Genomic DNA, 16,967 nt, shown 5'->3' with positions numbered 1-16,967 from the left:
GCTCTTGAGAGGTCAAGATGCTGTGCCGGCTTCGGGAGTGATGAGCAGCACCTCCCCTGAGGACCATATTTATGCTCGAGTCTTGGCACTGATGGAGCACAGATTAAGCTGCAGTCAGTCATTTGAGACATCTGATGCCTCATGCGAGATTCAACTCCAGGAAAGCATGTGTTATGTTTCACTGTGAAACAGTTTCCTATGCAGTTTTCTCGTTCTCGGCGACATGCAAAACAAAGAGAAAGAACATGCTTTTAAATGTCTATAAATGTCAGTCAGGCGGCGTTTTTACGCTCATTCTGTGGGAGAAAGCCTTAGGAGCCAAATAAGATTTAGTTTGTTTTAAGGTCATATTTAGTTTGATACACTATAAACAAGGAATCACCTGGGGAAAAGTGTTGCTTAAAAGCAGGTAAACTAATCAAGTAAGAGAGGAATGCACTGGCCGCTACGTGTCACAAGGGCATTTCCCTGCTAGAACCCTCTGAACATTGGGGGCAGCCTCCCCTCTGAAACAACATATTGGGTCACACTGAGGTTGTTGCATGACCAAAGAGGTCAGACAGCCGCATCACATGACCACAGAACTGGAGCCCTCGACATAAAACATACCAGAAGGCCCGGCTTTGAAAGTGGTGTGGGCGCAAGCGCCCGCCGCAGCGAAAGTGAAAGCACATAAGAACCACACTAAAGTGAATGAATCGAGATAATTTGTAAACAAGCCCGGCTGTGAAAGTGGTGCAGGCGCAAGCGCCCGCCGCACTGAAAGTGAAAGCACATATTTTTCAAATTAACGCAGACGCAGCGGAAGAGCGTTGAGAGAGCACGGAAAGCTGGCCATTGAAAGGAAAATGAAGCTGACGAGGAGGGAGTGGGAGAAGGGAGGGGGTAGGGGAGGGAAAGTGAATGCAATCAGTCTTAAATTCTTTAAAGAACTAGGCTGTTGTGATTTGGAGCGTGTTGCCGCGGCTTCAACGAGAGAAAGGTTTAGCACTGCACAGGTGTCCATTGTCAGATCAACTTCGTTGGCAATCGACTTTGGCCGAGAGATCCATTGTTGCACATGGAAAATCTTTATCCCAGGGACCTACAAATTGGGGGCTGGAGTTGGAGGAGCTTAGAATGGAGGTCAGTAAGGCGCTTCATTGGGAGCAAAGTGAACAACGCAGACAGTCCACCTATGGCTACATGGAGTGAAACGGTCTATCACCAGTTTGTATGGATTCGTTTTACAAAGTCTGTTCCCAAACACATTTATGAGAGAATGCTTTTAAAGGAACACTAGGTCTATTGGTCACGACACCAGTCTGCATTTTAAGATAGGCATGTGTAATAAATGACTATAAAATCCGTTAGAAAGAGCGCTAGGTGGCGCCTGCCCGTCATGGACGCCTTTCCGTGAGACTCCCGGCGCCGGTCCCCGCTGATCCTTTTAACTCCCTCCTGCACTGCCCTGGCCGGCGCGCTCTGGGTGGCGGTGACCTGGGGAGCTGCCCGGCTGTCCCGGGCCTGATCCGGGGGCGCCGCGGACATTGCGGGACCCGCTCGGACATCGCGGATCCTGACCGGCGGCAGATGGTGGCGGCCGCGGAGCTCTGGCCCAGCCGCGCTGAACAATTGAGCCCGCGGCGCCCACGAGGGGCACAGGCCGGATCCTGCAGAGACCGAGGTGAGGGCGGCCGCGAGGCTTCCGCGGGTCCTGGCGGCACCGGGGGGGGAGGGTGCGGCCCTCCCCCACTGGCACACCGCTGAGACCCGGGAGTGGGGCGACGACCCCCTGTAAGAGAGGACAGCAGAAAGAAGTAAGCAGTCCTGCCTTTGCAGCCCCCCCCCCCCCCCCGAGTGGACTGAAGCTGTGGGGCGGGCGGTGAATGCGGCTGCGTGGGACCGTCTGAGACCGGGCGCGGAGGGGAGACCCCCCCCCCCATCGGGCTGTACATCGGCAGCCGGGGGCTCGGGCCCCCAGCTCCCCCCCCCTCTCCCTCTTCCCCCTGGCTGCAGCGCTGCACTGGTCCTACGGGCCCGAGGTCGCTTGCTGACTCGGGCCGCACATCGGCGGTCGGGGGGGGCGTGTGTGCCGTTCCTTCCCCCCCCCCCCCCCCATCGCTTTGGGCCCCGGCCGAAGAGACCCGCCGAGTGACGACTTGCCCCCCCTGGGGCTGTGGGGGGACCATACCGGTGAGGCGCAGCCCCGGAGAGGTGGACTGTGCGCAGGAGTCGAGGCCTGGAGGTTCTCAGCTGCGGGGCACTCGGGGGAATCTCTAAGGGCCCGGGATCTTGGCCCTCACCTTGTCGGCGGAGGGCAACGGGCGAGACTGTGGCCGGGGGTCAGATCGGCTGTCCCGCTGGGAGTCCCGCTGGGGTTTGACCGCTGGCGCGGGCGGTGCCCCTTCACTTCTCACTGCGAGACCCCCCGGCCGTTCCTCCTTCTGCTTCCGCTTCAGCCCGGGCACTCGTCCTCATCCCGCTGGGGGGTCTTCATCCTGTTGCCCGGCTTCGCTGACCGCCGCCCCCACCATGGGTAAAGACAGGGCCACCAAGCCGGCGTCCGGGGCCACCCAACCAGGATGGACAAATTCACGACCTCTGAGAAGGGGTCCGGCCCCACTGGCGAACCGGCCCCGGCCCCCGCTGCGGACCTTGCTGCCATCCTGCAGGCCATCAACTCATCCCGTGCATCCCTTGAAGGCATGGTGGGAGAGGTCAAGGTGGATGTTGCTCTCCTCCGGCAGGACCTGCGGAATGCCACCACCCGCATCTCGGAAGCCGAATCCAGATTATCCACCGCGGAGGATGACATCCGCCATCTCCAGGACCAGGTTCGGGAGCTGACCACCCACTCTAAGGAGCTACATCGCCGGGTCGAAGATGCAGAAAACCGCGCTCGGCGCAGCAACCTGCGCCTGGTGGGTTTCCCGGAGGGGGTCGAATCGGGCCGGGTGGATGACTTTATGGAACGCTGGTTCCGATCCTGGATGCCGGCGGACAGCCTCTCTGCTTCGTTCGTGGTGGAGAGGGCTCATCGCGCCCTGGCCCCCAGGCCCCCTGGGGCGCCCCCCCGGCCATTCATCCTCAAACTCTTGAATTTCAGAGACAGAGACGCCATTCTCCGCGAGGCCCGGCGCACTGACACCCTCCACTACCAAAACCACAAAATTATGATCTTCCCGGACTACACTCGCGAAGTTCAAGAACTGCGCCGCTCCTACACTGAAGTGAAGCAGAAGATGCGTTCTTTGAGCCTCCAGTACCAGCTCCAGTTTCCGGCCCGCCTCCGGGTCATCTTCCAGCACAAGACATTGTTCTTCGACACGCCACGAGCGGCCTGGTCCTGGCTGACGGAAGAGCATCCTCTGCACCGCTCTGGGCGCGGCTCGCCTGCGGGTGTGCAGGGGGGACGGGGGAGGCCCCGGACATCGAAGACCCGCCGGCGGCACCGCACGTTACCCCGGGAGCGCACGGCGGAGGAGGTGATCACCACGCGCTCTGGGGGACAGCCGCGCCGGGGGTCGAGAGCATCTTCTGCCTCCTCGACTACGCCCGCCAGTCCCGCGGCTGACGGGCGACGGGCCGTGTCGCCCCGGCTTACAGGCCCTGCGACCCACCCGGCTGACTTGGTGGATACTTCAGACCTCTCACGCAGTCCTGCCATTTGACTCTCTGTGTTTCTTTGGGAGGGGGGGGGGTGCCCGGGCGGGGGCTGGAGTGTTCCGCTGTTAATGTTGCTCTTGGCCAGGGCAGGTGAATCAGGCTTGATTTCCGTTGTACCAGGGGTCCACGAGTGCTCAAGCCCGAGCGTTCTAGCTTGGTGGTTCTTTCACTTGGTTCGGGCGACAGATGCTTCTGTTTTCGAAGTATAGGGTGGGGGGTGGGGGTTTGGGGTTGGTTTGGGGTTGTTTCTTCCTCATGGGGAAGGTTTTGTTGATGGGGGGGTTACTCCTTCTTTGTTGTTGTGCCAAGGCATCTTGTACTCTTTGACCTGCTCTTCTGCCCGATGTCCCTTCCTTGTAGGGGCGTGCCCAGCCGCGCCTCCAATGGCCTCCTCTTCTGTCCTAGACTATGGCTGACCCACCTGTTCCTAGGGCCGCCGTGCGTGTACTGTCCTGGAACGTTAATGGTCTTCTAGACCGTTTTAAGCGCATGGCGGTCCTCAAATATGCGCAACGCGCGGAGATTGATGTGCTCCTCCTCCAAGAGACTCACCTTCTGGGCAATAACTGTCCTTTTCTGTCCCGCTATGGTTATGACAGGGTGTGGCACTCCGGTTTTGCGCGGGGGTGCCGAGGGGTAGCTATCCTGCTCCGCAAATCCTTTCCCTTCGTCCTGACCCAGGTGCACTTGGACCCCCTGGGCATGGTGGTGGTGGTATGTGGTACTCTGGAAGGGCGACCCCTCACCCTGATGTCCCTCTACGCGGCTCCCTCCCTCCTGTAGTCGGCCCTCTCTTACGCCGGGGACCTCCTCCCGAAGCTTCCGGCGGGTTCTCTCATCCTCGGCGGGGATTTCAATGCGGTCTACGCGCCCCATCTGGACTCGACAGGTTCGGTATCCCTGGCCCGTGTCGCTCGGGCAAAGCAGCTTTCGACCTGGGCCGAATCTCAGGGCCTCTGTGATGTTTGGAGGATCTGGCACCCGCGGGCTCTACACCCACACGTCGGCGGCACATCACTCCCATGCCCGGATCGACCTCATCTTCGTCCCGTCTACCGACTGTGCCGGAGTGCAGGATGCGCGCATTCTCCCGAGGGGCCTCTCGGACCACTCGCCGGTGCTCCTGGCTCTTGGCCCCCCCCTCTCTGCCCGTCCAATGTGGCGTTTGAACGCTTGGTTCCTCCACGACAAGGCTTTTCGGAGGGTGATCGGTGGCGAGATAGCCGATTATTACTCTCACAACGCGGGCTCCGTCTCCTCCCCCGCTGTCCTGTGGGAGGCCGGCAAGGCGACTATTCGGGGGGCCGCTAAGGGGCATCTGCAACGGCAACGGCGAGCTCAATCCCAGAAACTCGCGGATTGCGAAGCTCATGCCTTGGAACTGGAGCGCAACCTGGGGGAATTGGGAGACAGCACCCGGTTGCGTCGCTTGCCCTTCCTGCGGGAAGAAATTCGCCTACACTCCCTGGAGGCGGCAAAGACGTTGTGGCGCTCCTCGGTGGCCCGGGTATACGGCTGGGGGGACAAAAACGGCACTCTTCTCCACCGGCTGGCCACTTACCCTCGGGCAGGCAGGATTATTCCAGCCATCGCAGACTCTGCGGGCGGCCTCCACACAGCCTCGGTGGCGATGGCCCAGGCGTTCGCTGGCTATTACTCCCGGCTGTACCGACGCCGGCCGTCCACGCTCTCCCTGGAGGAGTTGCTGGGGACGAATGGAGCGGTGCTCAAGCGGCTGCTGCCCGAGGTCTCAGAGACCCTCGATTCACCTATCGAGCTGCAGGAGATCGAGGCCGCGATCAGCCGCCTGGCGCCCGGGAAAACCCCGGGACCTGATGGGTTCCCTCAGGAATACTACGCTCACTATCGGGAGACTCTGGCCCCGAGGCTTCTGGACCTGTTTGCGGACGCGGTGGAGAGGGGTTCGTTCCGGCCCGAGACGGATACAGCAACCATAGTTGTCCTCCCTAAGACGCAGCCCCCTTCAGAGTCCTGCTCGGATTACCGACCGATATCCCTTATCAACACCGAGCTCAAAATCTATGCCACGGTCCTCGCGCAGCGGCTGCGCCCATCTCTTGCCTCCCTGGTCCACCCGGACCAATGTGGATTCATGCCGGAACGGGGGACCAGACACTGCCTGCGGCGCCTGCACCTCGCTCTAGCGCACCGCAGCCGCCTCTCCCCCTATCTGGCCCTCCTGCTGGTCGACTTTGAAAAGGCCTTTGACTCAGTGGGGTGGGAGTACCTGGGCGAGGTCCTGGAGCATATGGGCTTCGGCCCCCAGTTCCGTGCCATGGTTGCGGTCCTATACGCGAGCCCGCGGGCCCGTGTTTTAGTCAACGGAGCTCTATCCCGCCCGTTTCCCATAGGTCGAGGAACGCGCCAGGGATGTCCGCTCTCGCCCCTCCTTTTCGCTCTGGCCATGGAGCCCCTGGCAGTCTTGATTCGCTCGGATCCCGCTCTTCGCGGGTGGGACTGGCCAGGTATGACCCCCGATAAGATCGCCCTGTATGCGGACGACGTCCTCCTCTATCTCTCTGATCCAGCGACCTCGGGGCCCCGGGTCCGCCGGATCCTCCGTCGGTTTGGCCAAGCGTCGGGTCTTCACCTGAACCCTAAAAAATCCGTTCTAGTCCCGCTACACCCGTCACGGGACTGTTTCGACTGGCAATCGGACATTCCCCTCCGGAGACTCTCCTTTAAATATCTGGGGATCTGGGTCACCCTCCTTCCGGAACTCTGCTGGGCCCTCAATGTGGCTCCCATAGTCAACAAAACCAGATCAGATATGCTCCGGTGGCAGACACTCCCATTGAATCCGTTGGGGAGAGTCGCCCTTTATAAGATGATGATCCTCCCCAAGTTTCTGTACATGCTAAAAAACACCCCGTGCTCCTTTCCGCGTCCGTGGTTCCGGGAACTGGATTAGATGGTGGTCAAATTCCTCTGGGGCGGCGGCAGGCCCCGGCTGGCCTTAGACCGCTGCAGGGTCCCCTCCTACGCCTGAGCATGACTAACCTATATCTATATTACTTGGCCACCCAGCTGCTGGTGATCCACGACTGGTTCTCAAGTGATTGGAGCGATCCGGCCTACCGCCTCGAGGTGCAATGCCTCGGATTCTCCTCTATCCAAAACATGCTCTATGGAGCATCGGTCCCCCTGTCGCTCCCTGGCGTCGTGCGGGCCCCTTTTCTCGCGTGGCGTGCAGCTCTGAGGCACACTCGATGGTCGGGGACGAAAACACAGCTCACACCGCTGTGGCACGGGACGTGGCTTCGGGAGGTGGTGGGACTGGCGGGTTTTCGGCAATGGGATCTCCTAGGGATCTCCACTCTAGGCGATATATGGCGGGGGAGCCACATGTGTTCCTTCCAGGAGCTTCAGACCCGCTTCTCGCTGCAGTCTTCCCAATTCTATCGCTACCTTCAGCTACGCCATGCGGTTTGGGCCCACGTCCCTCTCGACTCCAGATTGCCTTCTCATAGCCCACCTGAAGCTCAGGTGATGTTGGGGTGCCTGGGGAAGGGTGGAATATCCCGCATTTACAAATCCCTGATTAACAATACCCCGGTAGACTGGACTGGACTGAGGCAGCGATGGGAGGTCTGGGTGGGACCCCTAGATGACGCGGATTGGAGGGACGCCCTTATGGCCCCTCGATCGCTCACCACCTCCGCTAGGCTGCGGCTCATCCAGCTCTATTACCTCCACGCCGCTTACCTGACTCCGGACCGCCTCTACCGGGCGGGCCTCCGCGTGGACGCCTCCTGCGCTCGCTGTGGGGTGGCTCCGGCGGATTTCTTCCATATGGTGTGGTCTTGCTCCCGCCTGGAGGACTACTGGGCAGCGATTGAGACCGACCTAGCGGAGGTCCTGGGATGGGAGGTCCCCCATGAGCCTAAAATGGCTCTGCTGGGCATCACGGACGGGCTGGATGGGTCCCGTAACGACAAGTATTTTATCACTACTGCCCTAATGGTAGCTAAGAGGGATATAGCGGCCGTGTGGTCACAGCCAGACCCACCTAGAAGGGCTACTTGGAGTAGAGGGGTGGATTGGTGTGCGGCCCAGGAGCGGTCGTTATACGCTGCCCGGGGCTGCCCCAAAAAATTCCGCAAGATATGGGGGAAATGGCTGGGGGGCATGGTTTGAGGAGTGGGGGTGCGGGGGGCGTGGGATGGGGGTGGAGGGGGGGGGGGTCTTTACATCTGCTTGTCAATGCTTCCCTGATTGATGTTATTGATGCCATGTTCAATGCACTGTTGTGTATCATCCTTGACATTGTCCTTGATGCCGAAAATAAAAAATTTCTTTATAAAAAATAAAAAAAATAAAAATCCGTTAGAAAAATCAGGCAATTAATGCACTTGAGTGAGCTCCACACAGTTTTGAATCATCGTAAAAAGTAGCTTAAAGAATTAACGCACCTGCTGCAGAGCAGTGCCATGTCTTCACAGTTTGTGGTCTGTATAAGATAGATGAGGTCGCTGATTTAATGCATTTGTCACAAGGTCCAGCCCTGGTGAAATAGCTTAGAGAATTATGCAGTAACTGAAAATGGCAGCAATCAATTTACAAAGCATACATTTGAATCCCTGCAAATTTAACTTGCTTCTTTTGCATGTTCACCCGTTACTTTTGTAAGTGAACGCAAGCTAAAAGTAAGAAAGAGAATGATATAACCAGAAGTGTACTCAAATGATTGAAAATGTTTCCCTAAGTAGATGGCCACCTGTGTTTAATGGCATGGACTCAATAAGGAAAGAATGATGAGAGCACAGAGCAGCATACAGCGTCCAGTACTTACCAATGACGGATGGTACAGAAAGTGACGGCGGCCCAGGAATACCGAACGTGTAGGAGTTTACTTAAAATGAACGGCAGCTCAGTAGGGAGCATTTTAGAGGTAGCCAAAAGTGAATTATTGCTCTGTAAGGTGATTAGTAGTTGCCACCTTGAAAGCAAGCCACAAAATGTATGTAATGAATGTTCTCTTATAAGATAAATTGTGCGGTACATCTGCAGTCTTTATTAGCCCAAAGCAGATAAGTGGAACTCCATTACTGGAATTGCCAATTTACCTTCCTCATTGGACATGAGGTTCCAGTTAGAGAAACGGAAGGCACACCACGAGTTGCCAGCAGGTGTATATATTTTTTGGGCAGATATTGTTTACCTGACTAAGCACAATGCTTTCAACTCAATTGGCCTTCCAACGCGCGACCTAAAAGAAAATTTTAAAAAAGCACGCAAGTGATGTGTGTGCGCTACGGCAAAAGTAAAAGCAGGCTGACGAGTCCAGATGGCACCTCATTGGGCGCTGAAAGCTTGCGAGTGCTCGCGCACGTAACCGCCAGCACTAGGCCAGCAAAAGCGTGTGGCAGCACTTTGAAAAGCTCAGGCGAGACCTAAAAAGTTGGAAAACACAGCAGCATGCTAAACAGAGTCATGAAGTGTTTTAAATAATTTTGCTCAACAGTAACTCAAGCCAAAACACCTGTTGTGTTGCCTTCAGTGTTACTTAACCAAGGGCCCCAAACCCCTCACCCTTATTGGTTCGGTGGTAGTTGGCACCGAAAGACCACCTTCAGCTTAGCCAGAAACAACCAATAGTTAATTTGCATCGCGTTGAGCTTCTTTTTAACTTCATCATATGATTTTCGACACTGCTGGACCTTCGACGTGTGGTCGAGAAACACCATAATCTTCAGGGAATCCATTTCGAAATCAGTTTTGCAAGGTGCTGCTCAAAATGATAGCAGTCCAGATAGTTCAGTATCCAGGTGCTCAGGGGCATGGTGGAGCACCTTTCCCTAATCATCCTAAGCCCACTTCTCCAAATGTGCAGTAGCCTCGCGTGGATGGACAATGTCTGTTTGGAGAGTCTGTAACTTGTCTTTAGTGGTCGAAATCTGAATGAGTAAACTCTGCAGGGAAGGCCCGTGACTGGTCTTTAGTGGCAGAGATCTGCCTCAGGCTTCTTATCTCCCATATTGCCCATGTCCAGATGGAAGATGGAGACTTGCACCCTCTCACCCTTAATCTTACCCACCAGGGCAGCATGGGTTGCTTAAATGGCTTAAAGAATCATCAAGGGGGACACCATCTCTGCCGCTGCTCTCATTGTTTCTCGAGTCACAGCTGCCTCTGTGTGGGCACTTCAGTTATATGTTTTGTATATTTATCAATTGTGCCCTGTACCACGGTGGCCTATCCCTCGTCCTTATTCATTTATCTTCTCCCAGCAGAGAGGAGGAGCAAGCTGTAAGTTCACTTCCCAACCCTGATGGTTCCCAACCAGTCACAGAGTGGATAGCTCTTTGCTGTCCACAATCACACCTGGAGATCTGCCAGTGAGAACCAGGTATCAGTCCCACCTCAGGGCTATATCCTGCTGAGGTGTTGGCACCCATTGTTTGTTGTTTGGCAGAGACAATGCCTCTCCAGGGATATTGTCTTGTGAGCGTTTTTAGTGTGACCTTTTTTTTCAAATTTCCCTACTATCACTATTTTGTAAATTATGCTTTTTCGTTCTCATTTAATTTGTCACATTGGCTAGGCCATATTTCCAGGGCGTATCATATGTGGAATTCAGCTCAACTTGTGTTCCTCCATGGGCCACTGCTCAATAGCCCCCAGTTGCTTACAGGCCCGGGTGGGCAGTCTCTTAGGGCAGCCTCTGATGCCTTGATGAGAGGCAGACGGTCCTCTAGTACCAGCCGATGGATCTCAGGAAGGAGGTTTGGAGAGGAGGGAAATAGAACATTTCTTCATTGCTGATCATGGCTTTAATCATTTCCCCTCACTCCTGCTATCTTAACGGAATCCGTGTACTGCGGGGGAGGCTCCTGGCTCTACTGCTGCCAGTTCGCTGACTCAGCCTGACTCGCCGCTCCAGCATCACAGTTTAACAAGCATCTCCATTCTTGGAGCTGGTGTCCGTACCTCTGAATCCTTGTGACCCCATACTTTTCAAGTCTTTCTAATCCACAGCAGTGGGATTCCAGGGATGCAGACCCCTGTGTCTTACCGTCAGCCCCCACACCATGAACCACCCCTCCCCGCATAGCCAGGGCATGCCAACCACTGGTTCTAGCCAGTGCAGCCTTCTGGGCCGGATCTTTGAAACGGTTTTGGACGGCACGATCATGTGGGGAGGGAGGAGGTAGTAGCCACCATGAAGCTATTAGGTGGGTGCCAAAATGTTGGGTATTTTTTCCTTTAGGGCAGTGGTTAACAAAGCAGGATTGTGCAGGATATTTTGGGGTTCAGTCGAAGCATCTGTAGGCTGTGGCCACCATTTTTGGCAGCTATTCCACACTTCATTTTATGTGTGTGTTTTTTTTTTAATGATTTTTAATGCCAAAGGTTTCTCTTATCCCTGTTACAGGCTTCTGTTGTGTAATGTGTAGAAACTGAGCCAGAGCAGTCATTGGTATAACCTAGTTTTCTAAAAGTGTTCGCTCATAGAGATTTTAAGAAGGACTTGCTGCCCCACGGTTCAAAGGAAGCCATTATCCTATCTTGGGTTCACATATCTAAGATTGGCTTGCAAGACTTTTGAATGAGGGTAAAGTTTCATCAGGCTCTTTTTTGAGACTTTTTTTCTCAACAGCAATGCATGAAATTAGGGGTGTATTAGGCAATGGTTCTCTGGAAATAATGCTGTTCTCAGTCCAATTCTTTTCTGGTTCAAATAGCAGTGATCTGAAAAAGCTTTAAACTTTCCATTACTTCGATCAAGTCTTTTGAATGTAATTTCTGAACAACACAGGATATGATTGAAAGAGACCTAGACATTTAAAGTGTTTAATCTCCTTGTCATTTAGAAATGCATATATCTGATTGATGGAGCTGAAGATATTTATTTCTGTATGGTATTTACATATACACTGTCAATATGAACTAAACCTATAGCTGTGAAGTACTTGTGAGGATGATGTCAGACGCTAGTTTCAGCTTTTGATTTTATAATAGCAGAACAACCATTTACAGTTATGATTATTCATATACAAAGCTTTACCTAATCCTCTTCTTTCATAATCTAGTTTGTCACCTTATCTTGTATTCCTTGTACTGATTAGTAATTTTTACATTTCCCACAGCATCTGGCCCTGGTACTCCAGAATCAATTGAGGGTTTAAGCCAGCACCTTTCACCAGATTCCTCTAGAAAAGCATACTGTCGAACCTGGGAGCAGCCTAGCCAATCAGCATCGTTTTCTCATATGGCACAGTCACCCAGTGTGTTTACAGAGCACAGTGCAAACAGCAGCATGTCACCAGGAGCTGTGTCTCACAATTTAAAATCTCCAGCGGCGGCTAGATCGCGTAGCGTCTCTGACTCCTCTGTTCCTACTAGAGGTAAATTGAAAAAAATTAAAAAATAGGCACTAAATACTGATGTGTTTTTAAATCAGTTTATTGTAACATGATCAGTGCTTCTAGCACAAATGCCATTTAAGATTTTGAAGTGTTAGCAAATTAGACCAGTCATGCAATAACATGGTGAAGTGATTTGTATTTTTTTCGTCATGTTGTATATTGTCATAAATACATAACATGGAACATAAGTAACCATAACACATGTTAAACCTATTGTAGTTAAATGATGTGTGGCAAACGTTTCATGGTTTCCTTATCCAGCACTATAATAACCCCTGTCTGTAGGCAGCTGGCTCTGTGTATACTATACCAAAGTGAGGTATAGTGTGAACATAGTCCAGTGGAACACCAAAGGTAGGCAGAGGTAAAAGTAGATAGCACCTTACTCAGAGGGTAGTGTTAAGCATTTGTTGTACGCGCTCAAACAGCAAATGATTGTCTCACACTCAAAGACCAATTCGTTTTGTATAAAAATATTCTTTTAATAATTTTATTTCCTACAACCAAGCAAGCCTGGCACAGGTAAGTGATAAGTACTTTGCAGTAATAATACAGTATGTAAACTGTTTGTATTGCAGTGTATATATACTTTTGGTTTGATTTCAGTAGAACTACTAGTAATGCAAATGCTTTGTACATATACTTGGTATTGGCTTTTCAGTCGAATGTCAAGTAGATAACTTTACAGATAACTTTTCTTACACAGTGCAGTATACCTGGATACTGTACTGGGACATTTCCTCTAAACAGGTAAGTAAAGGCGTTCTGGTTATTTTGTTACAGTTTTAGAAACTTTTATAGATTTTCCAACTCCACACTCAAAAACTTTTCACAGAAAAACAGTCAATGTTATCCTATGGAGGAAAATAGGGTTATCGGTTGAAAGGCAAGTACTCTGTTGTGGGAGTTGATATTCTGGGGGTAGACTCAGGGGTGTCCCAGGGTCAAGGATGCACTCTTGTTACACCCTCAGCGGCACTAGGGCGGCTGGGTGCAGAGTGCTGAGGCCCAATGTTATCCAATGGGGGGCAGAGAGCCTCCAGTTTGTGGCTGCTTGTGAGCAGGCTACCAGGTTGTGGGAGCAAAGCTCCTGGACTTAAGCTCAGGGCAAATGGGGGTTCAAGCCAGCACAAAAGGCCCACCCTCCGTTGCACTGGGGCTGCTGGTTGCAGAGTGCTGTTTTGGCGTTGGGCGTCCTGTAGCTTTCAATGGGGAGTTTCTGGTTTGCAAACACACTGCAGGCTCGGAGGTGAAGGTCTTCTGGGTGTGACCACCACTTGGAGAGGTAAGTTGGGATGCTGGGGGTTGGTTAGACACCGTCGGTTGGGCCACCCAAGGCCATGGGGCGTTGGGTGCCGGGGTGTCTTTTAGGGTCGGATCTTCTTACCAGCTCCTAGTTGCGGTTGGGGGGACGTTCCGGTTTGAGGCTGGAGGCTTGAGGCAGCTCAGGGATCTCCGGGTCTCGGGTCTGGATCACCGGGAAGACCTCCTCATGGTGTTGGGCCACTCGAACTCGGGCCGTGGGCGTCTGGTGCAGAGTGGTGCAAACTTGCAGATCTTGCCAGAGCTGGAGTCTGTTGGTAAACAACTTTGGTATTCACGGGAGACAGAATCATTTCTTTTGAAGGAAGGGCAGGTCATCGGGGTTATTGAGGCTGCTGGCTGCAGGACACACAGGAGTTTCGCTTCTGCAGGTTCAAGGTGGGGACAGGCTGGTAGGGCTGGGGCCAAGTCAGTGAGCGTCCTCCTCCTCCTCTTAGCTGCAGCACAGCTGTTCGGTCCTTCTTCTTCTTTTCTTCTTCTGGTTTCTTGTCTGAGGAAGCAAGGTTCAGGGGGGCCCTAAATACTAGATTTAGGGGCGTTACAGGTAGGTAAAAGGTTGGGACCAATGAGTTCCTTCCTTGGGGAGGGTACACCCCTATTATGCCACCCTCCAGTGGGATGGGGCATAAGCCTCAACCTGGTTGGCTGGGTCTCCCCATCTGCAAGATGGCGGGGACTGAGAGTTGTGCTTCACCTTGCCTCCCCCTCCTGAGGGGTGGGGTTGGCAAAGGTAAGCACATCTCCTTTCCTCATTTGGTTTTCCCGCCTGGTACCCCGCCCAAAGTCGGGATCAGAACCGGTGGTGACCAGCTGCTGGAAGCAGTAAAAGGCTGAGTGAGTGAGTCGATGAGAAGTTCTTTGGTGGCCTTGCCCCAGCTGTGACAAGTGGGGGAGGCGATGAGGGTTGTGGTGTGTGTTGGGCCTGGCGAAGGTGAGATGCACTCAGTGCGAACAGGAGAGTTCGGTGGTGTGGCTGTAGATGATGTTCCCTCTGGCTGAGAAAATGGGGTCGAGCATGTGTCTGGCTGTGTGGGTCAGTGCGGTGACTAGCTGCTTGAGTCCGATGTTGGCAAGGTTCTCCAGGAGGGAGGCAGTGTTCTTGTCGCTGAGGTTGTCTTGAGTGGAAGTGAAGGTCTCCGAGTAGGATGTGGTTGGTAAATGCGAGAGCTTGGGGTGCGATGTGGTCTACAATGGCATCGGTGAAGGACGGTCGGGGGCCTGGAGGCCCCGTAGACGAGGGTGCTGCAGAGGGTGGTGTTGGGGCTGTTCTGGAAGTGGAGGTGTTCCATGGTTGTCCTTTGGTCGTTTGAGTGCGTGGTTAGTCAGAGGTTGTTCTTGTGGGCGATGGCCAGATTTCTGTGGCGTGTTTGTGGAGGGTTCGCACTTTGAGGAGGATGCAGTTGATTGAGTCAGGTGCACTGTTCGTCCGCTGGGCAGCGAGTGAAGCTGGCGTGTTGGCATGGGTGAAGGCATGGTTGCAGTTCCGATAAGTGAAGGGTCCATGGGACTTCAGTGACTCTAGGTGGCGGGTGGCGTGCGATCCAGGGTTGAGGGCGAGGAGGGTGCTGGCATCGTAGCAGTGGAAGGTCCAAGAACCAGGGTTCCGGGCGCGGTCCAGTCGCAGATAGGCACAGACAGGCTTGCTTTTGGCGCACCAGCGGCATGGCCGCACAGGGGGCACCATTAAGTAGTTCTGTGGAGGGAGCTTAACAGCTGGAAGGTGGAAAAACACAGGAAGTGACACTGGAGGGGGGGGTTGGGGCCACAGGAGATTGCAGGGTCGACCAGCGCAGGAGGCAGAGAAAGCAAAATATTTTTTTTTTAAAAAGGGCAGAGAAAGCAAAGCCCAAAAAGGCAGAGGCAGTCAGAATAAAGGAGAGAGAGAAAAGGAAAAGAGCAGAAAGAGAGACAAAAGAAGCAGAGAGAGTGAGACAGAAGGGCAGTCAAGCAGCAGAGCAGTGACGCTCTACTACTGGACCACCAGGGATGAGGCGCAGGCAGAAGCTGAGGTGGAGAAGGGCCTCGAACTCCTGACCTCTGGGTCAGTAGCAGCGGGGATAGCGGCAGCTATCAGAGGGAGCTGCGCTGTAAAAGGAGAAAGTCCACTAAAGAGTTAGTGGACTGCACTTTTACCACGCGGAGGCTGCCATTAAGTGGTGCTGCCGGAGGGGGGGTGGGGGGGGGCTGGACAGCTGGGAGGCGGCAAAACGAGGGAGCAGGAAGGGACACGAGTGGGATGGAGAAGCGGGGGATCGCAACAGCATGGGCGACGAGAGCAGGAGGAAAATTAAAAAGAAAAAGGCAGGAGAAGGCACATGAAAAGAAAATGTAAAAGGGCAGAGAAAGCAAAGCCCAAAAAGGCAGAGGCAGTCAGAATAAAGGAGAGAGAGAAAAGCAAGAGAGCAGAAAGAGAGACACAACGAGCAGAGAGAGAGAGAGCCTGAAGGGCAGTCAAGCAGCAGAGCAGTGACCCTCTTCCACTGGACCACCAGGGATGAGGCGCAATCAGAAGCTGGTGAAGGAGGGCCTCCAACTCCTGACCTCTGGGTCAGCAGTAGCTACCAGATGGAGCTGCGCTGTGAAAGGCGAAAGTCCACTTAAGGGTTTATGGACTGCACTTTTGCCGTGTAAAGGCAGAAAGAAGGAGGAGCCTTTCTTCTGTCTATCTGTAGTAACGCTGTTCTGAGAACCTGTGAATTGAAGAGTGCACTTTAGATGCTTTTGTTCTTAAGTATATCAAATCTAACTGTTGCCATGTACAAGATAGATTACTATGAACATAGCTGTTTGTGAAGCAGATATGTATTCACACGTGCAACAGAGTGTTGAGATACTACTTATTCATTTTTACTAAGACTGGAAAGCCTGTCTTGAGAAGTCTGTCATTTATTGCAGTGTGGTCTCTCTGTGCGAGATGTGGAGTTGCACTTTGCAGTTAGAATCGGTACAGGTCCTGTGTGTTTAGTTGTAAGATAATTACATTAGTATACAAATCAATTATTTAAAAAATAAAATAAAATGTTGAAATATTAAGAAGGACTTTTATGAGTTTGTTAAGCTTGATTGTGTTGAAAAAAATTAAATAAAAGCAGTGTTATTGAAGTGTGAAGCATGTGAATGAATAATATTCAGCAGCTATGTTGTCAGATGGATCCCACAATCTTGCTTTGTGGTGAGCTGATAAACTAAGAAATTGAATTTGTGGTGTTTACTTATAAATGTGGGAATATGTAAACCAAAAAAGATAAATAGACCAAATGTTATAAATGGTCCTTCAATTCGATCACAGAATTCCAATTGTAAAAAATGCTATTAAAACTGCTTGAATGTTATAGTCCATATTATTGTTCTATGAATTTATATAACACACTTATAGTCTAAGCAGTCATTAAGTCCTATGTGTTCCGGTGTTTGAAACTTAATAATGCAGTACAATAATCTTACAGTATCATATTGTCTGTCCCCTTCAAAATTGATCAAAAAAATTTCTAGTATTGGGTATTTCACAGGTGCTGCTGAGTGGCTCATATCTGTGAAACATAGGCTGACCGCTGACTTTTGGTATTTATTCCTGATATTTGATTTGTGTTTGTTCACTCTAATTTT

The 16,967-nt window shown here is 52.6% G+C and overlaps 1 protein-coding gene across 12 annotated transcripts in view; it reads left to right on the top strand.

Annotated features, from left to right (window-relative positions):
* Positions 1 to 16,967, top strand: part of BLTP1 (bridge-like lipid transfer protein family member 1) — a 1,988,102-nt gene that overhangs the window by 1,639,224 nt on the left and 331,911 nt on the right. For all 12 annotated transcript variants that reach the window (XM_085641559.1, XM_085641555.1, XM_085641564.1 and 9 more), the window contains one exon: positions 11,760 to 12,017. In XM_085641559.1, the coding sequence (XP_085497685.1) occupies positions 11,760 to 12,017 (258 nt within the window). The remainder of the gene's footprint in view (positions 1 to 11,759; positions 12,018 to 16,967) is intronic.

This window comes from Triturus cristatus, chromosome 2_2, assembly GCF_964204655.1.
Source record: "Triturus cristatus chromosome 2_2, aTriCri1.1, whole genome shotgun sequence".
In the NCBI taxonomy this organism is placed as follows: domain Eukaryota; kingdom Metazoa; phylum Chordata; class Amphibia; order Caudata; family Salamandridae; genus Triturus; species Triturus cristatus.
This window is presented reverse-complemented; position numbering and strand designations above follow the sequence as displayed.